This window comes from Centroberyx gerrardi, chromosome 11, assembly GCF_048128805.1.
Source record: "Centroberyx gerrardi isolate f3 chromosome 11, fCenGer3.hap1.cur.20231027, whole genome shotgun sequence".
Taxonomy (NCBI): Eukaryota; Metazoa; Chordata; class Actinopteri; order Beryciformes; family Berycidae; genus Centroberyx; species Centroberyx gerrardi.
The window spans coordinates 31,804,234-31,831,523 of record NC_136007.1 but is presented as its reverse complement, the minus strand read 5'-3'; the positions used below and the strand labels follow the sequence as shown (position 1 = coordinate 31,831,523).

The following is a 27,290-nucleotide window of genomic DNA, read 5'->3' as shown; positions in this document are numbered from 1 at the left end:
TCACATCATCAGTGTCTGAAATGACATGTGGGGTGCCTCAGGGCTCAATTCTTGGGCCAATATTGTTTTCCATTTATAAGATACCTTTGGGACAAATTATCCGCCAGCATGACATTGCTTTTCACTTTTACGCGGATGACACGCAATTGTATCTTTCAATTAACCCCAATGATTTCAGTAGGCTGACCATCTTACATGATTGTTTGGCTGATATCAAGGATTGGATGGCTCACAACTTTCTCCAGCTAAATTCAGATAAAACTGAAGTTCTTATTATTGGTCCTGAATGCTTTTCTTTTTTTTATAATTTTATTTTTTTAAATCAGGGAGATCATACACAGTGAATATTCATGTCAGATTCAGTACATTCAGATATTACACACATCTACATACGCATACAGAATACACTGCACAAGTATCATTGAGTAGTCCAAGACATGTTTCAATAATACTGACCTTTCAGCTTCTGCTTTCCCTGTCATTTTTTAATTATATTCTAAACAGATGTATACATTTCTGAACCAAAAAGCAACTGAACAAATGAAAAAAGAAGCTGTCACTCTCGCCCATCCATTCATAAAGGTACACTCACAACCCGATCTATTTGGCAATCCTGTAGATTCAATATTTTATAGAAGGATAATTAAAGCAAGTCTGGTCTCCGTGGACCGATATACCCGACCCATTTTGTCCACCATCTCAGAAATTTCTCCGATTGCATCTTTATAGAAAATGTCAGTCTTTCCATGATGTAAATATCGTGTATAATTTTATACCAATCATCTAGTGTTGGAGCATCTGGTTGTAACCACTTTTTAGTCATGGCCTTCTTCCCTCCCACTAGTAAAATCCTCATTAAATATTTATCTGCTGCAGATTGAATATGCAGTTCTACCTCTCCCAAATACAATGTGAAAAAGTCAAATGGAATAATTATTTGAAATACAGTTTCCAAACATTTATGAACTTCTCGCCAAAAGGGTGTCAGTGTCGGGCAACCCCAGAATATGTGGTAATGATTGGCTACGGTTGAGCCACATAACCTCCAACAATTTGTACCAGCACCTTGATATCTCTTTTGAGCAGGAGTTATAAAGAATCTCATGGTACTTTTCCATCCAAATTCCCTCCAGCTATGTGAGTGAGTAGTTTTCCACTGTAGTTTACAAATATTCTCCCATTCTTCTTCAGATATTTGCACTCCTCCTTCTCTTTCCCATTTACTTTTAACATGCTGAGTGTTTGAGTTTGAGGAGTTCTGTAAATTTTTGTATAATTTTGATATCAGTCCACGTCCATTCCCAGATACATAGGCTGTCACAAAAACATTCAGCATGTCACTGCCCAATTTTCCTGATCCCTCAGCCATGATCTCATTCAACCGATGCCGTATCTGTAAGTATCTGAAGAAGTCTTTGTTCTCCAATTCATATTCCCTCTTACACATTTCAAAACTTTTTACCACTCCCTTTTGTATTAAACAACAGTATGCAGTTACCCCTGTACTCCTCCATGTTTTGAATCTAGAGTCTGTCCTATTTGGCTTAAAATCAGCATCATACGCACACCACCGCAGTATCTTCTCTGCACCCTTCAGGTTATGGTTTTTAACTATCTTCTGCCATATTCTTAGTGTTACTTTTATCCAAGGGTTGTCTTTATCATGGAATTTATTTATCAATTCACTATCTGCTATAATGGCTTGTAGTGGGGGTCCTGTAGAGTCTGTCTCCTCTATTTCCTTCCACCTTGCCCTAAATTGTGGATCACAAAGACACACCAGTGGTCTCAATTGTGCTGCATAGTAATAATCCCTTAGAATTGGCAACGCCATACCCCCTTTTTCTTTTGCTAATTGCATCGTTTTGTATCTTATCCTTGGTCTCTTACCCATCCAAATATAACGAGAAATCAATTTATCCCATTCCATGAATTGCTGATCATTTATTTCAATTGGTAGTGTCTGGAAAAGGTATAACAGGCGAGGAAGAATAACCATTTTAATTGAGTCAATCCTTGATGTTAGATTAAGGAAGGGTAGGAGATTCCATCTAGAAATGTCCGATTTTAGTTTCAAATTTAGAGGGACATAGTTGGCTTCAAATAATTGTGTAAGATCCTGAGTGAGATTAACTCCTAGGTACTTCATTGGCTTTGTGTCACATCTCAGACCATATTTATTTAGAAGCTGCTTTGGTGGATCAAAATTGAGGGTTAAAATCTGGGTTTTTTGAACATTTAGCCTGTAGCCTGATAATTGACCAAATTTTTCCAGAGATGACATCAATGCTGGTAGGGACGTTAAGGGCTGGGTCAAGAAAGTTAATACATCATCTGCAAATAGTGATAATTTGTGCTCCTCTCCTGCTATTTTTACTCCAGTAATCTCTGTATTTTGTCTAATAAATTGACTGAGTGGCTCAATAAAAAGAGCAAAGAGAAGTGGTGAACAAGGGCATCCCTGCCTGCATGAACGTTCTAATATAAAGGAATTTGAAAGACTACCATTAATTTTAATTCTTGCTGTAGGAGTATTATACACAGCTTGAAGAGCCTGAATAAGGTTTCTGTGAAAGCCAAACTTATCCAGTACCTTATACAGGAAGGTCCATCTAACTGAATCGAACGCTTTCTCTGCATCCAATCCCATAAGCATCGCTTGTGTCTTATTTTCATGTATATTCCACATGATATGCAATGTCCTTCTTAAGCTGTCTTGAGTCTGTCTCTGGTGGATAAAACCCGTCTGGTCCAGGTGGATGAGTGACGGCAAAATTTTCTCTATTCTTCTAGCTAAAATAGACATAAATATTTTATAATCTACATTTAACACTGAAATAGGTCTATATTGTTTACAGTCTAATTTGTCTTTACCTTCTTTTGGTATTACTGAGATTATAGCTGCTCTCCACGAAGGGGGGATCTCTCCCTTTTTAAGCACCCAATTACATATATGACGTAATTTTGGAGCTATCTGTTCTTTAAAACATTTATACCATTCGGCCGAAAAACCATCTGAACCTGGACTCTTATGTGGTTTAAGCCTTGCTATTGCGGCCTTCACTTCATCATCAGTTATTTCTGTCACTAAGGTTTTATTTTGCTCCTGTGTTACTATAGGTAAATCCAAAGATTCAAGAAAGTTTTCTATTTCATTTATGTTATCTAGTTTTGGTTGTGAGTATAAGTTCTTGTAGTATTCTTCAAAGCTATGTTGGATCTCCTCTAGTTTATACTGTATTTTCTTTGTTTGGGAACATCTTATTTTAGTGATGGTACTGTCTGCTTGTTGTTTCCTTAATTTATACGCTAGTAATTTCATTGCTTTGCTACCTGCCTCATAGTGTCCCTGTTTTAAAAAAAACATTTTCTTTTTAACTTCCTCTGAGTATATCTCATCTATCTCGTTTTGCAGTTTTTTAATCGCCACTCCATTATTTGGTTTCACTCCATCTTTATGCTGTTTTTGTAAGTCTTTCAGTTGGTGATTTAAATTATTAAGCCTCTCTTGTCTGCGCTTCTTTAGTAATGAGGAGTGTAAAATTATTTTCCCTCTCAATACTGCTTTGTATGCATCCCACACTATAGGAGGGGGGACCTCTCCATTATCATTCTCTTTAAAGTACATTTCTATCTCCTTTCCTAATTCTTCTTTTACCTGGGTATTATTTAATATGCTTGAGTTCAATTTCCACAACGTTGATTTTGGGTTACTATTTAAATTAATTATAATTTTTATTGGTGAGTGGTCAGATATATCAATTGTTCCTATATCACATGACTTGATTCTGGAGAGGTCTTTTTTGAACATGAAAAAGTAATCAATTCTAGAGTAGGTGGAATGAGGTGCAGAATAATAGGTGTAATCCCTACTAGTCGGATTTAGATCCCTCCAGACATCAGTAATACCAATTTCTCTTATAACAGAATTTATTTTCTTGATTAAGGGTTTATTGTGATATAAGCTGGGGCCAGATGAGTCCATATTTGTCAATTTTATGTTCATATCACCGCCACATATGAGCACCCCCTGAGATTCTGTTGATATAATGTGAAATATTTTGTTAAAAAATTGCCAATCACTTCCTGGAGGGGCGTATATACTACATAATGTTACCATCACCCCTTCAATCCTCCCTATGGTCATTATATATCCTTATCTTTAATCTCTGAAATATGTTCGTATTGGACTTGGTTTGATATAAGGATGGCAGATCCTCTTCTATGCCCTGACTGATAGGAGGAGTAAAATATGTGTTTAAATCCTCCTCTTCTCAGTTTTACATGTTCAACGTCTGTTAAATGTGTTTCCTGTAGGAATACCACTTGCACCTGCTCTCTTCTCAGTTTTGAAAATATTTTACTTCTCTTAATTGGATTCAGGATACCATTTACATTATAGGAAATTATTTTTATATTATTATCCACCATTACTTTCGGTGTGGAGCATCTGGATATTTCTAGATAGGGTTTGTGTGACAGCTCCCATGCTGCTCTGAACTGCAGCAAACAAACAAACACAATAAGTAGTTAAGTTTAGAACCTTTTTCAAAAACCACAAATATTCATTGGAACTTCCAATGGTGGGGTTCACAAAGGAACCCTGTGCAAGTTGTTGTACAGCAGCCTTCCCGAGGGGAGACCTCTCTTTTAAGAAAGGGCCCTCAGTCACCATGGTAGCAGTCCTGCCCATGTGAGTGCAAATACAGTCCAAAAGTAAGTCCCCCGACTTATTTGTTGCCATCCTTTCGGCTTTATATAACTAAAAAATTAAAAATGATGAAAACCATTATCCAATTTTAAACTAAAGATATCTGACTCACCCCATAAATCAAAAAGATTAGGCAACAACCAGTTTCTGCCACACCTGAGGAAAAATAGCAGTCAAACATTTACCTAGAATGTCTAAGTATGACATATATTCCCCCAAACAGTACTAGTGTAGTCGTTGTCTACTCAGCCTTATTCTAGTCTTTCTGTGATGGGTCCCTGCTGAACTTCTGGAGCTTGTCCTTGTATGTTGGTCCTCTTTGGTTACGACTCTGGGTCTGTCTTCGTCCGCCCACGACCGACCATGACAGCCTCCTAATCTGCTCCAGAAGTGTCTCGGGTGGTTTAAGCACAGTAACCTGTAGACCCTTCTCTGCCATCTCCCTCGTCGCGTCTTCAGCTGAGTTGTAAATACGAGTTCCGTCTGGGTAGAAAATTCGAAGTCTGGCCGGGAAGGGCGTCTGGAAGCGAATCCCATTTTCTTTCAGAACTTTCTTGGCCTCCGCGTACTCTCGTCTTTTCTGGAGCACACTCGGTGCATAATCATTATCCAAATTTACTTGCGCATTTTTCCAGACGAACCCCTTCTTCTGCCACGCTGTTCGTAGGATCTCCTCTTTCATTCTATAACACTGAAATGCAACGACGATGGATCTCGGGGGAGCTCCTTCTCGTGGTGCCGGACCTAGCGCTCGATGTGCCCGTTCAATCTGGAGATCCTTATCACCCGCCAGGGATAGGTTATATTTTAGCAGCTCCTCGACAAAATGTATCATCGACGGGGACTCATTCTCTGACCCCTCCGCTATAGAATAGATCCTGATATTATTTCGTCTGGATCTTCCCTCCTGGTCAGATTGTTTGGCCTCTAGGTGAGATTGGAGTTTCACTAGCTCCTCCATCACTTCTTCCATCGACTGCATCCTCTCCTCAGCACTCAAAATCCGTTCCTCCGCCTCGTCAAGTCTCAACTTTGCCTTACTAATCTCCTCCTTAATTTCTCCGAGTTGTTGTCTGTTGTCTTGACGGAAGCTTTTTATTTCTGTCAGTATTGTGTTTAAACTGACCTCCTCGTCTGCCTCTTCTTCGTTAGCTTTAGCCGGTGGACTGCAGTTAGCGTTAGCTCGTGAGTCTTCCCGACTATCGCTGTCGTGTGAGTCGACGGTCTGTGTGTTTTTCTTTGGTTTCATTTTAGTCTGCCTGTCCCGCATCCCTATTTTGCCCTTATCCATCACTTCGAGTTAGTTTAAATCGTGTTTGTTAAGTTTAGAGGGCAATTTATTTCCAAATGTCGGAGGGGAGAAACTTTTAAGCTGCCATCTTTGCGGCTGCGCAGTGGAAGTCCTGAATGCTTTTCTAAACAAATTCAGCAGTACCTAGGCTCTTTTACAAGCAATGTTAAGCCTGTGTCAAAAAATCTAGGGGTCATCTTTGACCCTAACTTAGCTTAACTTTGAACATCATGTCAAGAAACTGGTACAGTCATGCTTTTTTCAATTAAGGAACATTGCCAAAATCAGTACTTTTCTCTCTTTTCACAACACTGAACGGGTTATTAATGCCTTTTGTGACATCACGTTTAGACTATTGCAATGCATTGTTTACCTGCCTAAATCAGTCTGCCTTGGGACGGCTCCAACTAGTTCAAAACTCTGCAGCAAGATTGTTGACCAAAACTAAGCGTACGTCACACATTACACCTGTCTTAGCCTCTTTACACTGGCTTCCAATAGAGTTCAGAATTAAGTTTAAAATTCTTCTAATTACATATAAGGCCTTGCATGACCAGACACCTGAGTATATCACTGAGTTGCTTCATCAATACCAGACCACAAGGTCCCTTAGGTCTTCCAACCAAGGTCTCTTGGCTGTTCCAACATGCAGACTGAAGTCAAAAGGTGATAAAGCTTTTGCAGCAATGGCACCTAGACTGTGGAACAGTCTGCCTCCCATTGTAAGATTGTCTGAATCCGTTACTACTTTTAAATCACGTCTCAAGACACATTTTTATGGTTTGGCTTTTAACTGATTGTACTTCTGTGTTTCTGTCTGTTTCTATTTTCTCTGTAAAGCACTTTGTAAACTCTGTTTTTTGAAAAGTGCTATATAAATAAAGTTTATTATTATTATTATTATTGTTATTATTGAAGTGAAGGACTTTTTTGTCCATGGGTACATCCTTGAATTCCCCCAGACCCTTTCACCATTTTACCAGCCAACTGGATTTTTAGAAGAGGACCTCCAAATGATTGTGGGTGCCCGGGAACACCTCTATAAGAACTGGGCTCTGTGTGTTTGTTGGTTGGTTGGTTGGTTTGTTCGAAATAATTTTTGCAATCTGTACTGCTTGGGGGAATTACAGTATGCACTCTTTAGGCTGCACAGAGCCGGGGGTGTTCACACCCCAGCTTGAGTTGAACCACCAATTGGTTGTCACGGTTTAGCTTTCAACATAAATCTAAACCACACTATCGAATCCTGCGCCACGACAGACTTAGTGTAGCAAAACAGTTGCAGAGCTAATATTTATAGTGTATACGAGTGTTCCTGTTCCACTGTCCTCAGCGATTCCAGACTTCTCAATCCTAACATGTTTGTGTCTCACATTTGTAGCACCTGCATGGCTCCTCTTCAGGCTGACAATGGCCATGACGAATGCCCCCCATGCCTGGATGTGGAGCACCTGAAGGAGGGGCTGTCAGAGAACCGATGCATGAGCTGTAGCTTCATGCCGAGGGCTCTAAAGTTAGCTAGGCTAGCTGAGGTGGAAGCTCTCCTGCTCAAGCCCGAGCTACCCCCGTCTGGGGTTGTAGCGGCGGCTACACCTGGTGCCAGATGCCAGCAACATTTCATGGAAATTGGCCAATAGTGGGCGCATCAAATGCCAAAAATGGGCATGGCCAAACTTAAAAAGCCTAAATTTGATTATAACTCAAAACATGTTTGTTCATTCATCACACAACTTGCTAAATATTTTTCATAAAGCTGTTGAACGATGTGTGTAAAATTGTTCTAAAATCAACCAATAGCGGGCGCCACAAATGCCAGAAAAGTGCGAGGGCCTAAAATAAATTTTCGCAAATTCCTGTGAGATGGTAAGTGACAGACATGAAATTTTTCTCTGGGTGGAATGAAAACCTGCATAGTCTCGACCCTCAAGGGAACAAGGTTGCCTATCCCTGTGGACACTAGAGAGAAAAAAACAAAAAATCGTCCATATTGGAGCTTGTAGTTGCCGGTTCTGATATGATACAAAATGCAAACATCTGTCCGATATATTGGCCAAGCCGTTGACCACTAGCATTGGTGTATGGATTATTTTTACCCATACCTGTGGCTCCAGCCATATCGTCAGGAAGCTCTCCCTCTTCTGCCTCCAGGTTCCCACTGAACTCCACATCATTCTCTCCTGACCTGTACAAATAAACACAAACACCAATAGGGCTTAGTATTGTTGGAAATGTTTCAATATCATTTGTCATTTTTACTTAGTTCAAAAAGTATAAAAATAAATACCTTTCCATTACATTAACATTGAAAGCAGCTCTGTTGCTACCACCCCTTATCGATGTTAAAAAAAAAAGTTTCATTAATAAATAAAATATCTCTAAAAGCTATGTTTTGTCAATGTGTTTCAGTGCTGTCTTTGGAAGCAGGTGTTAGTGGCTAATACATTTGCATTGAGTGACAACCTCTTCTCTTCATGTATGGAGTTCTGCTGGTGAGAATTTTCTTTGCATTTCTGATATATCTAGTTTGCAATCCATTGTGTTTGCACATGGGCGTGGATTATCAGGAGGGTGTTTAATATGCAACTCTTCACTTACATATTCATTTTCACTGGCTTTCACCTGGCCCACCACAGACAATAGTGACACGGTAAAGTGTTTCTGCAGCAGTAGGTGAATCACTTCAAATTACTGCACCGCAGATTTTGCACTGCGCAACAGTTATTACTGAGTTTCATGAATATGGACAGAGCAGTACATCAGACTGCCCTTCACCCTGAAATGCAGATTTTGCACTGCGCAACGCAGTTACTACTGAGTTTCATGAATATGGACAGAGCAGTACATCAGACTGCCCCTCCCTATCTCCCTACCTCCCTAGCAATCACTGTTCAGGTTCCAAACCCTGCCTCGTTCCCTCCGCTCCTCCAGCCTCGCAGGTCGCTTCGCCCCTCCATCGCTATGTGGGCTCAGAAGGCGAAAGCTTGTTCCACACGAGCTTCCTCCTGTGGAACGAGCTTCCCCCTTCTGTCAGAACGGCCGAATCATTGCCCATCTTTCGGCGAAGACTAAAGACACATCTCTTCAGGTTGAACTAATCTATCTTCTTCCCCTTCTTTAAATAAAATGAATAATAAAAATTCAACGAATGCTACTTATTCCCATTAAAAGGCTTAGCTGATGAAGACTGTGACGCACAGTTGGTTTCACTACTGTTGACAAAATGCACTTATTGTAAGTCGTAAGAGTTGAATCACTATTGTGTTATATTAGTCAGCCACAGACAGTAGCAAATATTTAGATGAAAATGTTGCAAATTATTACTATAATCCATGAGGTAATGTTGAGAATGTGAAGAGCTGTGTTGCGTTTTGCAAGCAGGCCATGCAGAGGGAACTCAACTCACTCAAGATGCCTGGCTCATGGGTTGTAAGCTGAGTGGGTTGGTACTGGAGATCACACCACTGCAACATTCTACCAGTTCCCTTGTCACTACTTGCATATTACAGTGACTTCTCTCTCAAACCTTTTTCTAGGGTGCTCTAGATTCATGTTCGCAGAGGATAAGAAGGTGCTGCTAGAAACACTGTCTCTCTTACGGCCTACTATAAAGCCACTGCAGGTTGTCAGACAATCACAACAGCAAACTGCTGTCATTTTGCCATGATGATTTTAATAAAGAGGTTTGACCATTCATACAAAATTGTAAAAATAGTAGGCCACCTGCATTATCTCAAGAGTGAGAAAATGATAAGTTGTAGGAGCTCTAAAGCTAAATGGTACGTAATCTTAAATGATATGCAGCTAAGTCTGGCAGCTTTGTGTGGGATATTAGTAAAAATTTACAGGAAATATGATAGGAAAATAACATTGTTTTGAACTAATGTCAAAATAATAATAAAAAAAAAAAAAAACTAACTGTTGAACTAACAGGAACTAGTTTCTTGGAGCATGGGAGACTGTCTATAGCTAAAAATCACTGTCACCTGAAATAGTTCCAAAAATAAATCTAGCTACATTAGCTACTGTATATTGAGTTAATGATACTTAATTTTTTAAATGTATAAATCTACAGGCCATATAATAAAAATCACTGACAACTTTTTCTGGTAGCATGGAGCACAACAGTCTACCATAGACATATGGATGATTTTGGTGTCTATGTCCTCATCACTTAACAGCTAAGTCGATCAATGGGACAATGTACCAAAAACTTGGCGGATTGTTCAGATCATTATTTGATCTTTGTTGGAAAATGAGTCAAGAGGAGCAGGTGCAGAAACATATGTGGCAACATCCATTTAGCCAGACAATAACATCTGGTGTGTCGTTGCCGCGGCTGAAGGTACAATTCCAGAAAACTTTACTTTTGTCTCCAAGTTGCGTTTGCAGGTGTGGTAGACGACACTTTACTGTTGGTGGCGTTTACCATCGTTCTCTTATTGAAAAACAGTGAACATATGGTTTTCTGTCTACCACATACCACAACAGAACAGGGTAAATACAGCATGAGTCAAGAGGGTTGCCTTACCCCAAAGGCAACCTTACCATACACTTCAGAGTGTTCAAGTGCTTGTCAATGTAATTTGACTTTACTTCTAGCTGTATTCCACAAAGAGATGGTGCACTTATCGTGTCAACCCAGGTTGGGTTGGGGAAAAATGCAAGTGATGGAAAGGGCTCTTAAAAACACAATGCAGTCAAGACTCCAGCCTCCTTTTCTGACCATAGACAATTCCCCAGCATTGGTAGAACAATATATTTCTAAAGGACAGCATTCTATTTCAATCTTATCTGCAACTTATAGTCAATAGTAGCTCATAGTCAATGATGATGACTGCTTCAGCCATACCTTCAAGCCCTTTGGAGACATGTGATTTGTTTAGACCAGACTAGATCCAGGTCTGAATTATAGTGTACTGGTGGCCAATTCTGGACACTTTTGGTCAATTCTGGATAAACACTCTTTGCTGTGGTTTCCATTTAGTCATTTAGCACAATATATGTAAGAGTTTCCTGCCAAAAGGCAAGTGACATGAGACCATAAATATTTGAGAAGTTAAAAATTAAATCTGTGAAGGAGTAAATTTGATGCACACTAAATAACTCATAGACCGACTTGTCTGAAGTTACTTATTTTTAATCACTTCAGGTCAAAAAATATAGCCACAAGCGGGGATTCTGTGATTCAAACACTAACAGCAGTTAAGACCAACTTAAGCAATTGGTATTAATAGTAAACAAGTTATATTAATTGTAAATGGAACTGCTTATTTAGAAGGTCTTAACATCTTTACCAAGTTTCATAGCAATCGAGCAAACCATCATTAAGTAATGGCCTTTTTTTAATTGTAGGGATGCAAACTCATAGAGAGTGAAAAAGGTGACAGATACCAGGGCAGACACAAAACCACTCAGAAATCATTCACTTAAGTGCCCTATTTTGGGATCCCTGAATTGGCTGGATAGTAACAATGTTGCTGTATGGCCAAATTGATCAGATCTGCATGAATATTGATATGCAGTTCCAAATGGAGGTTCACACCTGATCCTTGAGTTTCAGAACAATAGCTCAAATTGTCTTTGTGCCATTATGTAATAGGCCACGCCCACATAGTTTTTGTCTACTACCTGGCTCTAGACCATGTGTACCAAATGTCATTACAATTGGTCAACCCAGATCAGAGATATTGATTTTTGGTGTTTGTGGTGCCCCCTATTGATTAATCTTGACCTGCTTTTGCCCACATGCTCAGTGACCTATATTGAACACATCCATCAAGTTTTATGATGATTGAACAAAGGGTTCCTGAGTTATGGTCAATTGAGTGTTAGGCCACGCCCCTCATACAAGTTAATTGGTTCACAGGACAGGCATTTTTTATCGGATATGGCTGGTTTATGCAATATTTGTGTAGGTTGGTCCGATTAGGCTGTGTGCCAAATTTGGTGTTGACTGGTCAAAAATTAAAAAAGCTTTAGAGTTTGTTTTTTTTTTATATTTCAAATTATGCAAATTTAAAAAATCAATTTAGGCAGACCTTGGTTGACAAATTTGTAGAGCACACTCAGGAGAATATGTATACCAAGTTTCACGTCAATTGAACTTACGATATACCGATTAGGGTATGCTGTGAAACATTTGTACACCAATATCCATCATTGTGGCAATTTTCATGTCTCTAGCATGTATCATCTCACGGCGTCAATGCGGCGTCTCATTTGCGTCAATGCAGAAAAACAAAAATAATAATAAATATAGCCGCAAGCAGCAATTTGCGGGGTCCAAGCACCTGATGACCTCTGGGGTAAATGTGTGATGTGGACCAATGTGCAAGTGTGATCCCTGTGGCATGTTTGGTCTCTGAATGAAATCATTTTATTTCTACAATATACGTCACTGAGTTATGGGCAATTAAAATTTAAAAGGTTGCTGTAGCACCCCCTATTGGTAAAATGACACCAATGATGCCAATTTTGCACATTACCTCAGAATAGACCTGCACCAGTGTACCAAATTTGGTTAAGATAGCACAATGCGTTAATGAGTTATGCCAATTTTTGCAAAATAGACCCTGCCCACAACATTTAACTAAACTTTGGAAGCCAATTACATCAAAATGGTATAGGAAATCAAAATCTTTTAATAACTTTTAATCATGGCAGTCGAGAGATGATGCATACAAAATTTGGAGAGTAATGGGTGAGACTTGGAACCTATCTGCCAAGTTTGGGAGCTGTAGCTCTTACAGTTTCTGAGCTGCAGATACTTTTATGGCAGAATAATAAGAAGCATAATAATTATCCAAACAAAAACAATAGGGTTCCAGCACTATGTGCTTGGACCACTAATAATAAATCAGTAGCGATACCATAGTGGCACTCGACTACGTGATTGAACCACTAAACATATGTGCGAACAATGCGTTTCACATCACTGCTTCATCACTCATCACAGTGTGTCTGTCAAATTTGACGAAGGATTTTCGGAATTGGCCACCGGTACAGTAAATGAATATGAGGAATTGTACACACATGGTCTCTTCATCGATGTCGTTCTCTTCAGTGTTGCTGGTGGCCGTAGAGCTCCCTGAGGTGCTGCTGCCATCCAGCGGGTTCACCTCCTCCTCTGTCAGACAGTCCACCTCCAGGTCACCATCTGACAACTCCTGGAGAACACAAAATAACAACATGATCACACCACGTTCACAGCTCCACGATCAAACAATGACTTTGGGATTAGGGTTAGGATTTGGGATTGGGAAGTACAAATTCAGCCGTTTCTCCCATTGACTCAGTTTCTCTGATTTCTATAGGAAAATTAATTAGTGGAGAGAAAAATACTGCAAGTTGTGCATTTAAAGTTTGAAACTCTGTAGCAGGAGCATCATGATTCAAAGCTGGATTCATAATTCAGATTTACATTGTTCCCATTTACCCAAGCCACCTACTCTATACTGCCTTAGGGTAATTTTAGAGTCAAGCATAGTCACAGCTGAAACCCTATGGAAATAACACTGAAATGCAGAAATACTGTAAGAGTTTGACAAGATCATAAAATCTGATGAGGTTTTTGTGTTACAGATTTAGAAATTTAAAATTACTACTTTATTTAGTGGAGCCTTTTCCAAATACTTGCACCCTGAAACATGGCTGTAATTCCTTAATTATTCATTCAATATTGCTGAAAAAAGCAACAATCTGCACTTCAATTTCATAATCATTGAATCACTCATCCAAAGCACAGAGCCAAAACATTAAAAACTGTTCAAATGCTGATATAAAAAACATTTCCAATGTGCTTAGTTTGACCAGCAGAAAGCAATAGTAACACAAAGCACACACAGTTTGTTAAGAATGATGGCATTCACCATGATGTACACACCGAACACATATGGGCAGACTGAAACTAGCGCTTAATTCATGATAACCTGTGACCTATTTGGCTGTACGAAACCAACAGCCTAAAACAGCTTGTTGGTTATTTAAAACAATGCATCCAGCTCCCATTACATAATTGTTAGCTCTTACATTTTTTCATACAGCGTGAGTATACATTTGTCAGTGAAGTCTTGCATAGTGGGTTCATCATAATTATCATTAATGCAACTTTGGGATCAATATACTGTATATAGACAACCAAAAACAGCCAATTAGGAACGAGGTAGGGTCATTAATGACATCACCAATCAATAGGAAACTCTCCTGAGTTCGACGAGCCATCACTGATCTCAAAGTGACTTTGGGATAAATAAACATAGATTGTCAAAAAACAGTCAATCACAAAACAGGGAGGAGCTTAAATTACATCACCAATCAATAGGACTCCCTGTCCCAAGTCCAAAAAACCAAAATGGAATCAACAGAAACCAATTAGGAAAGGGGGAGGGGTTAAATGACATCACCAATCAATAGGATACTCACTGCCAAATCCGATGTGAATGCAATTGAGATTGCAATGCAATTGAATGCAATTTGGGATTAATAGAAATAGAAAATCAATAGAAGACTCTCCTGAGTCTGAAGAGCCATCACTCTTGTCAGTGCAGCTTTGGGATCAATAGATATAGACAATAAAAAAACTGCCAATTAGGAAAAGGGCAGGGGCATAAATTACATCTCAACACAAAACTCTCACTAGAACTACATGACTCCAACAACTGATAGGAAACTCTCTCCCACATCTGATGAATAATTACTCATTTCAATGCGGCTTTGGGACCAATAGATATAGATGATTAAAAACACACAGCAAAAATTTCTGGGATGGACTGACGGATGATGAAAATAGCCAATTGGGAAAGAGGGAGGGGCTTTAATGACATCACTAATCGATAAAAAACCAAGTCCAATGAGGTATCACTCATGTCAATGCAACTTCGGGATCAATAGATAGTCGATCAAAAAACAGCCAATCAGGAAAGAGGGAGGAGCTTACATGATATCACCAATCAATTAGGACACACTCTCGATGAGCCATTGCAAATGTCAATACGATGTTTGGGATCAAGAGATACAGATGATGAAAGGCCAGCCTATACGAGCTGCTGGACCCAGCTAAAAACAACAGTCTATAATAATTAGTGCTAGTCAAATATGTCCTGACTCAGTACCATGAAGCTTATGTGGGGGACATATTTAGCTTGTCTCTAGCACACAGACAAACAACATTTTTTTTTTTTACGTTTTTTTTTAATGTCCTGATACAACCCAAACGCCTGTTCAGATAATCCAAAAAGCATGTTATGTAATGCTCAGGACACTCCTAAATTGGTTTCATCCCTGAGGGAAACACTGGTGTGCAGACATATGGTGATCGTCATTTTTGAGAGACTATAAATTTCAATTAAGTAAAAAAGTTAAAACATAGCCGCAAGCGGCGACTGTAGGGGTCTGAGCACAATATGCCAATATGACTGAAGTAGAAGAAGAAGAAGAAGAAGAATGCAAGCAGTCATGGACAGGGCCTGCCAGATGTAGCATAAGAGGAAAAAGAAAAAGAAAGCAACATCAAAGAAAGCATATTTATTCTGCAGAACCCAGGACTCAAACTCATAACCTTAGACACCAAGTCAAAGGTTGGCAAGTCACAAACTTGTTGAGCTATCTGAGAAGTGGTTTGAAGATAGGAGGCTTCACACTACGACTAAGGCAACCTGCAGGGTGCATGATAATATCTGTCCATCCATACAAAGGCAAATTTCAAAGTAGTGTCAAATATTAGGTTGTCAAGATAAAAGAATTTGCGTACTTATCTAGACAACATAGAGATGTCTATAATTTACAAGGGTTGAATGCTCCATAAGCGAAAAGATTTAAAGATGCTCTATTTATCATTGACTACAATGGTTTCCATAAAGGCAGAATTCAAATAATTTTTAAAAATTCAGTTTTTCAGATAAAAGTCTGAAATTTTAGTTTAATCTATGAAGACAGGAAAATATTGTATAGAGAGAGAGAGAGAGAGAGAGAGAGAGGTCGCGTGGAGCAATTAGGGGCTGAGCGAATCAATGCGCTACACGCAGTTTTACGATTATATAGTTTCATATAAAGTTTTCTGTGTGTGGGAAACCCTGGAGGGGTAGAGCGAGAGGAGATTGTCCACTAGTTAATCGATCGCGGATGGCGTCGTTCTCTCGGACGGATAAAAAAATAAAAATAAAAAATGCTAAAATGGATCGCCAAATATACTTTGGCGGCCGTTAATATACCTGGGCGGCCCGCCCAAGTAAAGTCTGTGTGTGGGAAACACTGGCTGCTATAGCGCCACCATCTTGACTATTTGCCCCATACTTAAGTGAGTATCATTTTGGCATGGGACTGGAGCTATGTGCCAAGTTTGGTGACTTTTCATGCATGGGAAGGCAGTTTTAGTAAGATAGAGTAATAATAATAATACATACAAACACCGGCAGCGGAGCTGCTGCCGGGCCCCTAATAATAATAATAGTACATAGAAATACTCCAGGCCATAGGCCCGGCTGCCTAATAATAAGGACAAGCACACTTTGTCGCAAACATCTGCAAATGTCACTAATACTGCATTCAGATGGATTCCGGTAGACAATAGACGGCAAACCGGATATCATTTTAGTGGACTAGAGCAGAATGGTAAAATTGGATGATGCCAGCAAACAATAACAGTAACGGTAAACGTCAGTGCCATCGAAAGTTTAAAGTATGTCAACTTTTGTCGTCCTCCGCGATGGAATTTACAATCGGATATTACGTAGCTACCTTGCACAAGGAGAAAACATGTCAGATATCGATAATGATTTTGTCTCTTTTTCAAATAAATATACACAAGGGATTCGCCAAGTGCAATTCTCCTTTCACTGTCCGTGTTGGAATGAATGACGCTTTGGAGGGAATTTTATGTTTTGGAGGGAATTTACATTAATTTACCAAAGCTAACTCAACACCAATGCAACACCAATGCAACGCAGCAGTGGTGCAGTTGTTATTGATTTCATAGGAAGCATTCCCTCCATGGCTGATAGCTATAGAGGAGCTTGGGTATTAGGTGAATTGAAACAACTCGAATTCAGTTAATCAGGCAAGCATTTTCCTCACATTAGAGTCGTCGTGCTGGGTCTTCTCTTCTTCCTCGCTTTCTTTGGCATTGCTCAAAGTGGTCTGGATGTCATCCTCACTCTTCGATGAGCGAGGGTCTCTTTCAGAGGCCATAGGGCCTACCGCCAGCCTCAGGTCAGGGGGAGAGGAACTGCGCGACGTCTGCCGGCGAAACAACTCAATGGCCAGCCTCTGAAAGCAACAAAATGCATCATGTCAGGAAGACTGACAGGCCTTTCACTGCTGGCTTATTCAGAGCAGTGGGGAAAAGAGACACATAAGATGGCAGTCAAGACACCAACTACCTAGGTGGCTGCTGGAAACATGCATGCATGGGTGCACACACGTATATAACAATCTCTCATAAATACGATGTCTCATAAATGTTGAATCAATAATTACTTAATTACTAAATATTTATTATTGAAAGATTAAGTAACAACTAATTGATGACTACCCAATATCCTACATTGTTTACTAATTAATGGTAAATGATAGATTGTACATGGAATATCATGGAATATCCATTTTAAATACTTATAAATATGTAGTTCATTACTCGTAAATGATTAACATAGGATTTATAAAATATAAATAAGACCTATCTGGGCCATTATAAAGCTGCAACTCGTGTTTACAAGTAAATGGTAAACAATGATGAACTGAAAAATTGGAGGACTGTATTGGTGTCAATGTATTTTTACATTGTTTTCATCAATGGAGTCTGATCAGTGGTCTTAGGTATTTGTTCACTAAATTGAGTAAATTAGGAAAGACATGTCTAGATTATTGTGAAACCCTGCCTGAAATTCAGCGTTCGCAATATCTAGAAAAAATAAAGTTAATTGGTCAGCCTTCATTCCCCCTCAGTCGCCCTCTCTCAAAGTGGATCAATGACACAACTCAGTGGCCAGACATTACATATTCTGACGTATACACGTACTTGATCAAATCACCAGGTCAGTACAAGTAAATGCTTCATTATTTTGGTTTTGATGGCAGTCCTGTTTACCTATGCTGCAAACTTGAATGAGAGACTTCACTGTCCATGCAGCCACCCACTAAATACAATACGATAGGATACGATAGAACTTTATTGTCAGATTTGTCTGAAATTTGTCATGCATCATAGCAGCTCCGTTTTTAAAAAAAAGAGACACATCATACACAGGATAAACACAATGACATTGCACATAATCACACCACATTCAATTAAACATAAACATCCGAATAGCACATAAATGGCACAGGGACCCTCAGTTACCCCATATTGCACTAAGCCCCTGTATTGCACTCGCCACCCAAAATCTTAATGGCTTGATGGCAAGCTAGCAGTAAACTTCTCTAACGTTTCTGAGAACCGGAGATCGTGATTTTTACACTTGTTGGAGGTGCAATCCACAACACAGCAACTTTTCAGCATGTTTTCGATCTATTTAAACAATGTGACATGGTTTCAAAGCCTACTAACTCACATATGGACAATACTTTTCAATATGGACGATTGGCCTCTTTCCCCCAAGCAAGCTCAATGACGCGATGTTGGTTGAATGTATAGAAACCTGTAGTCACCCTCAGAAATAAAAAGGGATTTTTCAGTCATAAATAAAAAATCATGATAATATCAAACCATGAACCCAGTATTGTGTATCAAACTGAACAGATAGCTGAATATACTGTTGTATCCTTACCATTTATTAGTGAGTCTTATAGAGGGCCGGTGTCCTGCAGACTTTTTAGTTTTTAACTGTCAGTTAATGAGCCACACCTGGTCTCAGGGAGACACAGACCAGGTGTGGCTCATTAACTACCAGGGTGGAACAAAAACCTGCCGGACACCAGCCCTCAAGGACCGAAATTGATGACCCCTGGGTTAGGAAATGAATGTAGCATTGACAAGCCACAAGCTTAAGAAGTGAGGACCAGCCAAAATGTCCTCACTTCAGGTCTAAAACTCAAATTGGTTCTCACAAGGATACAAGTACAAGAACACACACACACCCTACCTCTTTGAGGTTGTTGATCTGCTGGATGTAGCTGGACTGGGCTGACTCCAACTGACTGATGTACCAGTACTGGTCTCGGCACTTTTGGAAGAAGGTGGGTGAGCGAACCTGGTAGCTGCACAGCACAGCCATACAAACAAAAGACAGCTTATTACACCCATTCGTCAACTCTCATGTCATTCAATAAAATCAAGAGACAATTTAATGGGTGCATAGTCAGTTTGTCCAAAAATAATACTTGAGCTCCTTATAGTGGTTGTAGGCTATATAAGCTATCTAACTCATTTAGCTTCTTGTTAGTTAATAGGCAATGCCATGTTTCAATAGTCTTGTCAAAATTAATCAATATTCACAGGAGGAATGAATGCAACATGTATCTGTTTTGGTTGCTTGTGTCTGGTCAGTTTTCCGTCTGGAGAACAATGATGTTACCTTTCCTTTTCACCCTCTCAGAAAGTACAGTACCCTCCCCTCAGAGCACAGTCCCCCATCAACTGAAGAGTCAGAAAGCAGTAGGTATAGCAAAAACTCTAACATACAAAATATAGCTGCATGCCAGCAATGGAACGGGTTCCACTGCATTGGTCAATAACTCCTTAGCTACTTTCAAAGAAAGTAAAGGCAAGTCTAAGACGCCTGCATACCAAATTATGTGTCATTCTGACTTGTTGTTCATAAGAACACTTAAGGAATTATTGGAAATGGAGTCTTTGTTATTATCATAATATAGCAACAACTTCAAAGGGCTGTAATTTCCTCAGATCTCAACATATCATTACGTGGTTTGACAGGTTGTATTAATATGATGTTAACATATTTCAGGCTGACTGATTACTGTAGCATGATTTTATAATCAATTTGGTGTCATTCTGACTTGCAGTTCATGAGAAGAAGATTTTTTACAGGCGGACCTTATGAGTCCTAGAGGCAAAATTGTTCGGCATGATGAGCTACATAAGTGTACCAAGTTTCACAACTCTACGACTAAGGGAACGGTGGGGCTGAACCTTAGACTTTGGGAGCTTATTATAGCGCCCCCTATGGGCCTTTTTTTTCTTCCTGAAGAAGAACTGTAAGCAGACATATTCCAGACTAAAAGCAAATAAAGCGCCAGGCACAGACGACTATACTTCAGAGTGGTATAAAACATTTAGGGGACAATTAACTCCAATGTTATTGAATACACTCAATTGGGTTTTGGAGAAAGAGGAGATGCCGCCCTCATGGCATGAAGCTATAATCTCAGTTTTACCAAAAGAGGGGAAGGCAGGGATGCCCAGCAAGTCCTCTTCTCTTTGCCGCCTTCATCGATTCGCTAAGACAATGGATTAGGCAGAATGAAGATATTAAGGGGGTGGACAAGACACAGAAATTATGATCCATTAACTTTAGCAATAAAAAAAGATTTAGCAAGATGGAACCTCGCTCCATTTCTAGGGATTGGCTCACAAATCGAATCAGTGAAAATAAATATTTACCACAGTTATTATATCTATTCCAAACCTTGCAAGTAGAGGTTGCTGATAAGTTAATGGGTGGAGTGGGATAATTGATCTCTAGAGTTATATGGCAAGGGAAAAAACACGAGTTAGATTCAAAACCCTACAGTTTCCCAAGTACAAGGGGAGTATGACACTCCCTTGCTTTAAGAATTATTACTATGCAGTACAGATAAGGCCATTGGTTTACATGTGTAACCCTGCATATATGGCTAGGTGAAAGGAAATAGAATGCAATTTAAGTGAAGATATTCCAATACAAGCATTGATAGGGAACTGTAGCTTGCTAGAACATTTAAATGGTCCGAATAACATAGGGATTAATGTATCATTAAAAATATGGTAGGAAATTAACAAACTGAATAAGATGAAAGAAATTGGAAAAATGTTAAGATGGTGTGCATACGATCCCGACTTTTTCCAAAATAGGATTGATAACAGATTCAGGATGTGGATAGGGAGGGGCATTTCTGCCCACTGTAACATGCTTAGCAAAGGGGCAATCAAAAGTTTCCAAGAAATGAAAAATCAATATGGATTAATCATCCAGGACTTTTATAGATACTTGCACATACGTAATTACTTGGACCAAATAATTAAGACAGAAAATGCAAAGTATGTGGTAAGTATTGAAAGTATTCGTAACAGTGTATGACTCTGAACCATGTTATCGGATTATCTCTGAGCTACATAATGGCCTACAAAAATGAAAAGGGGAAAACACAATATACATTAAGGAGAAGTGGGATAAGGAGGGCAACTTTATATTGTCAGCGGAGGAATGGGAGGAGCTGAACCAGCAATGGTGGAAAACAACTTGCTCTCCATCATGGAGAGAATTTAGTTGGAAGAATATGATACGATTCTTCAGAAGTCTGGCGCAAAATAAATATCAACTAGTGGGCTCAGGATGTTGGAGAGTATGTGGAACAGATAACGCAAACCACTACCACATGGAATGTGGTGGGGATGCTCCTCCATTTCTCTCTACTGGCTAGGGGTACGTGCATGTATGGAAGCTATTTTAAAAGGTAAATATTTCATTTGAATTCATAGAGTATTTTATGGGAAGGGTTATTTTCAACTTTGAGGAGAAAGGGGATAAGTACCTGTTCAGAATAATGCTTGTGGCAAGCAAGAAGGCCATTACCAGGAAATGGCTAAAATCAAAAGTCCCTACAGTGGATGATTGGGTGGATGTCGTACATGAAATATTCGTAATGGAAAGATTAACTTTCTCTTTGAGAATCCAACAAGATATGTTCGATCAATTTTGGGCAAACTGAATTGAGTACATACAACCATGGAGACCAGATTTTGTATGAAAGTAAGTTAACTGTCTGATTTTGATATAGCACCCCACTGTTACAGATAATGTACATAGTTATGTTTATATACTTTTGTTCTTACGCATTATCCACAACAAAAATATTCCAATACAAGTGTTGTTCCTTAAAGATGAGTGCATGTAAAGGGGGAAAGGGGAGAACCATATCACAGGAATTGGAAGGGAAAGATGTAGAAAGGGAAAACCCCTCCATGTGTATGAATATCTCTATTTTTCTATATGGGACAAAAGTGGAGGAAGCATACAGGATGCAGCTGTGATTACTATGTGATAATCCTCATTTCTGTACAAGGACTGAAAGTAAAATTATTTATGTTCTTGAATTTTCCAAATAAAGAAAGAATTACAAAAAATAATTGGAACATTAAAATGTTGCATAAACAAAACTATTTAACATACCATCTAGCCAGTCTTTAAACCTGCAACAAGTGTTATCAGACCTTATAACCAATCCTGAAACTAATGTGTGCTATGTGGAGATTTCATTGAGACATAATGATATAAACCGATATCTACACATGCGGGCCATCTGTATTGCTGTTTTCACCTCTTTTCTAAAGCTTATTATCAAATTCCTCAGGCTCATCCTGGGCCATTCAGTAGCTTTGCTCACGTAAGAAGACAACTCCTACTGGCACTATTGGCCAACAGACCTCGTGGACGGTGAATAGTAAGTAAAGTTAACTATGCCTCCATCGTTTTCGTTTCAACTGTTTGCTTCCAGTTTGCAAAGCATCATGGTTTACATTCACTTTTCTAGTGACCACAGTTGTTTACTATATACAGTATTACGGTGCATTGTGGGATTGAATTGTAAGCCAAATTTGATTTGAGAATTCGGACATTAGACCAAGATGCCCAAAATAGTAAACTAAATAGTAAATAGGGACATAGCGGGCACAGTGTAGGCCTCTCTCTCACCCTTACCATATTTGGAAGACTCAGAGAGAGAGAAAGAGAGAGAGAGAGAAAGAGAGAGAGAAGAAGGGAGAAAGGGAAAGAGAGACTGTCTCTTTAGCCTTCAACTAACATTACTAGGTCACACCCACAAACACACACACCTGCACACAACACACACACCACATGGGCTAGGTATTGGCTCTTACTGCTATAAGTTCTGTACTGATTAATATGGGGTGTTCCCTGGTTTCTATGTGCTAGATTCTGGTTATTATGGACTATCCTATGGTTGTTATGGGCTCTGCACTGTAATTATGGTCTGTCCTCTGATTGCTATTGGCAAGGTATTGGGTATTATGGGCTGTCTGTTGATTGCCATAGACTAGTGAATTGCTATCACCTAACAACCACCAAGGAACGCCATATTAACTACTCATACCTACCCAGCAACACTATAGCAACCACTGGCACTCACCTAGCAACCACCTACAAACACCCTAGAAACCACTCACACTCACCTAGCAACCACCTAGTAACACCATAGCAACTACTAATATTCACCTATCAACCACCTAGAAACACTGTAGCATCCACTTGTAATCACCTAGTGCCACCTATCCACCAGCATTGCTGCTCAGAAGTCACCTGCATTTTCTTCAGGAAATGCACTTTTCTAGTTTTAACTAATAGCGGTGAGTACTCAAATTCATAGCAGACAAATGTAATGCACCCTAATCTACGGGTCATTTATCATTGCACTGCTGATGTCTACTACCCATGTCAGTGTTAGCTTTATCAGCTAAAGGAATAGTTCGGTATGTTGAACCCTGGGCTCAAATAACATATTTTCCGTCATGATCCCTATTAGTAGAAACCATAACTTTGGTAGCTGCCTGCTCTGCCCGTCTGGTAACACCGGGCGCCCCCCTCCCACTCTACTGCAATAGAAATCTAGGGCCATATACGACAGTCGTCGAAAAAGATGATAAACGTTTTTCAAAACACAATGCTCACAGTAAAATCATACCGTGTCAGTATGTTGTAAAACATTTTTTTAAAAACCAAGCTTTCTGTCAATAGTTGTGTTCTAGGATAGGAAATATTTTTTCTCAAAGACGCACTACCTTCTAAGCCGGTGTAAGCGTCCACGAGAGCCAGAAGAATCCAAAAATAACTGCTGACAGACATGTTATTTGGGCCCAGGGTTCAAAATACCGAACTATTCCTTTAATGAATAGAAAGTGTGCCCTTTTTGTTACCTTGAGCTTGAGAAAAAATAAGATCTCATGCCAAAATCATATTGGTACGCGCACACTGTGACTGTGGACTGAACATTTGTATAACTAGCAGGTCTTACAGGATTGAAAAAAAAACAACAAATGTCTGTAGGTGTGTGTGTGCGTGTGCATGTGTATGAGCCCACCGGAGGACCAGGGTGTCGGTCTGCATATTGAGGTAGCCCTCGCTGGCCAGCAGGTCCAGCCTGAAGAAGCGGTTGTAGCCCCAGCATTCGCCAACCTCAAAGTCGGAGGCGAACTCCCGGATGATGTTCTTGGTTGGGTCGCTGGAGGCCTGGTGGACCATCTCCACACGGTACTCATACCTACACATAACCAACACACCATCAACATACAGTAAACCACACTACAAGAGAGAAACAAGAGGTTTGAAGAGAAATGGGGTATCTGCAGGTTTCAGACACCCAAATTTAAGATTTTTAGGACAGTTTTAATGTGACCTAGAAAACAGGATTTAAAATGAATTTAACAACCAAAATAAGGAAAGGAAGCCGGAAAAAACATCCTATTTATGACAAACCATAGCTAATCAAACTATAAATGGGCAGTGTAAGACAAAAGGACACCAAGAAAATAAATATTTAGGCACATGATGTCCATGATGCTATAACATGAATTTTATTGTTGAAAATTCCCAGTTTTGGTGAACCTTGGAATAATACAGCAAAATGGTATTTTGGACTGTTATTCTCTAGCCTGCTAGCCAGTGAATATAGCTCATGTTCTGTTCTGTTCTCTGTTGTGCTTTGAACTAGAGTGATGGAGAAAAACATCTGGCTACTCGGACTCAACCATATCTGGCCTGGACTTTATAAACTACTACTGGCCTTTTCGGGCTTCAGATTTTTTAGGCTACGCGGACTGTGGCCTGCTTACTAGCAACAGCCTGCTAGCTGGAAGCTAGCCATCAACTCCTAACTCCTGAATAGGGGTGAGTCTCTGTTTTGCTTTTCCTGCCTTGCACAAACGTGTGACGGGACTAGGTTTATTTAAGGTGGGCCGAGGCAAATTAAAAGCCTTGAGATAACTGTTGCTCATAGGATGTGGGGACAGCGTGGTGCAGTCGAGCGCACACGTGTTATCGTCTGAGGCTGTTCTCATATGGCCAGTGGTTATCCCTGCCAACCAGTGACACTTCTTCAATGCTGGGTCTCTGATGGAGGTGATGTCAAAGGAGTGACGGTATCAATTTTCTATTTCATGTTCTGAGGTGACTGAGCACTAAGGTTTTTGAATAAAAGACAAAAGGACATTTGTGCAAACTATTTGGTTTAAAGGATAATTTGCCTCTATCCTGAAAATCAAAGTCGAGATATTACCCAAGGTGTTACGGTTTGAATGTAAACTAGAAAAATGGGAAAATAAGTCTGCACACTGTAAATAAAAGGCTAGGATAAAAAAGTTTCTTTAGTTCAGAAAAACGAATTTATTGCATAACTGCCTAATTTAAAGGTGCAAACGTTTCAGCTACATGCTTTCATCAGTGCTCTAAAAAGAGGCACCACACAATAGTCACTTTATAAGTCCACAGGTAGATGAGACAATTGGTAGCAGCTGTGTTCACACTTTCCATCCTGAAACAAGTCTTTAAGTAGCTAATCAGAACACCTGCGCTACAATTGAACTTCATCTGAGTGCAACCAGCATCTTTACTTTTTTTTTTTTTTACCGTTTGAATGTACTCAACATCACAAATGTGGGTGAGGTTAGACTGTTAAAGAGGCACTTCAGTATTTGTGTTAAGTGTTGAGGTGAGAGTATTAAAGGCATATTTCATTATTTCAGAAATATAAGAGTTGAGTGCTCCGATAGACATTTCATTTGTGTTTTAAGGAAGATAAGTGTTTTTGTTTAAAAGGAGTGTTTCACTATTTCAGAAGGAATAACAATTACGTGTACTGTTAAAGTAAAAGTAAGGTTTAATTTATTTTGGAAGATGACAAGAAAGATAAAGGGTTAACATTATAAAATAAAAAGATTAACAGCAAACAAGTTGATAGTTTGCAAAGCCAATCTGTTTTTAGTATTTTGGTTATTGAAGTGTTTGAAGGTTTGAACTATTGTTTTTAAGCACCTATGAAAGATGTTTTAAGAAAGATACTGAATGTTAATCTTGAGTTTATTGTTCTTTTGCGGAAAACCCATTTAATAAATGTTTTCATTTTTAAAATGGTGAACTTATCAGGTGTATAACTGTACCTACTAAAGCTTTACGTTAAGCTATCCTCTCTGGAGTAGGGGCGTCTCACTTACCGCTGTAGTGTGGCATAGGAGAGGGATATACAGGGTAGGTCACATCATGTTATCTGTGCATGTAACACCCCAGGTCATCACAGTGAATTCACAGTAAATTTTGGACACACCTTATGCTACTCATTGGCTTATTACAGGATATTTAAAGAGTAACTAAACCCCACCCAAATCTTTGGTGAAGCCTGACACCTAATGGTGAAAAGCAGTGTACTGAACTGGTCATCTGCTATTGGCTGGTATTTGTGCCAGGTGATGTCACCACCTGTTGTACTCTATAGAAGGTGACATCACCTGGCACAAAGACCAGCCAATGGCAAATGACCAGTTCAGTAACCTACTTTTCACCATTAGATATCAGGCTTCACCACAGATAGGATCTCAAACCAAAAACAATAATAGCAACCCAAAGCTTTGAACATTGCAAAATATGACAAAGTGCTAAAATGTGAAAGGCAAAGAAATCAGATTTGCATCCAAACTCACAGTTTTTGCAAACCAAATTTTAAAGTTTAGTTTGAAACAAAGCAATAAGATATTTTCATTTCTTCTGTTTCACTCAGATTGCAACTGAATTCCTCATGAGACCGCCAGTCAGCGTTTTTTGATTTGAACAGCAGATGGCGCTGAAGCATTTCCAGGCTTTTGGTTTGCACTTTGCATTTCTGAGGCTTGCCTTTGCCTTTCTTGGACAAATGTTCAGGGGGCGGGGCTTTGGAGTGGTGGGGTGTGCTTGGTCAGATCAAAGATTGATTGACAGGCTTCTCAATCCCTCCCTGTCAGCTCCAGTGAATGTGTTGAAGGAGGTTCTCTAGTGTTGCCTATAGATTAAACATGATTCTATAATCATAAATCATAAAATAAAAATAATAAATATATTTTAAAATCAACAGCATGCAACATGTAATCTTCCTTTT

General features: G+C 39.4%; 1 protein-coding gene across 1 annotated transcript in view; it reads right to left on the bottom strand.

Moving 5' to 3' along the window:
* The window catches only part of trim37 (tripartite motif containing 37), a 93,672-nt gene that overhangs the window by 21,449 nt on the left and 44,933 nt on the right, over positions 1 to 27,290 (bottom strand). Inside the window, exons 14-18 of the mRNA XM_071909984.1 lie at positions 24,249 to 24,428; positions 19,079 to 19,193; positions 17,073 to 17,264; positions 13,035 to 13,168; positions 8,102 to 8,184 (exon numbers count right to left, since the gene is read on the bottom strand). Of these exons, the coding sequence (XP_071766085.1) occupies positions 8,102 to 8,184; positions 13,035 to 13,168; positions 17,073 to 17,264; positions 19,079 to 19,193; positions 24,249 to 24,428 (704 nt within the window). The remainder of the gene's footprint in view (positions 1 to 8,101; positions 8,185 to 13,034; positions 13,169 to 17,072; positions 17,265 to 19,078; positions 19,194 to 24,248; positions 24,429 to 27,290) is intronic.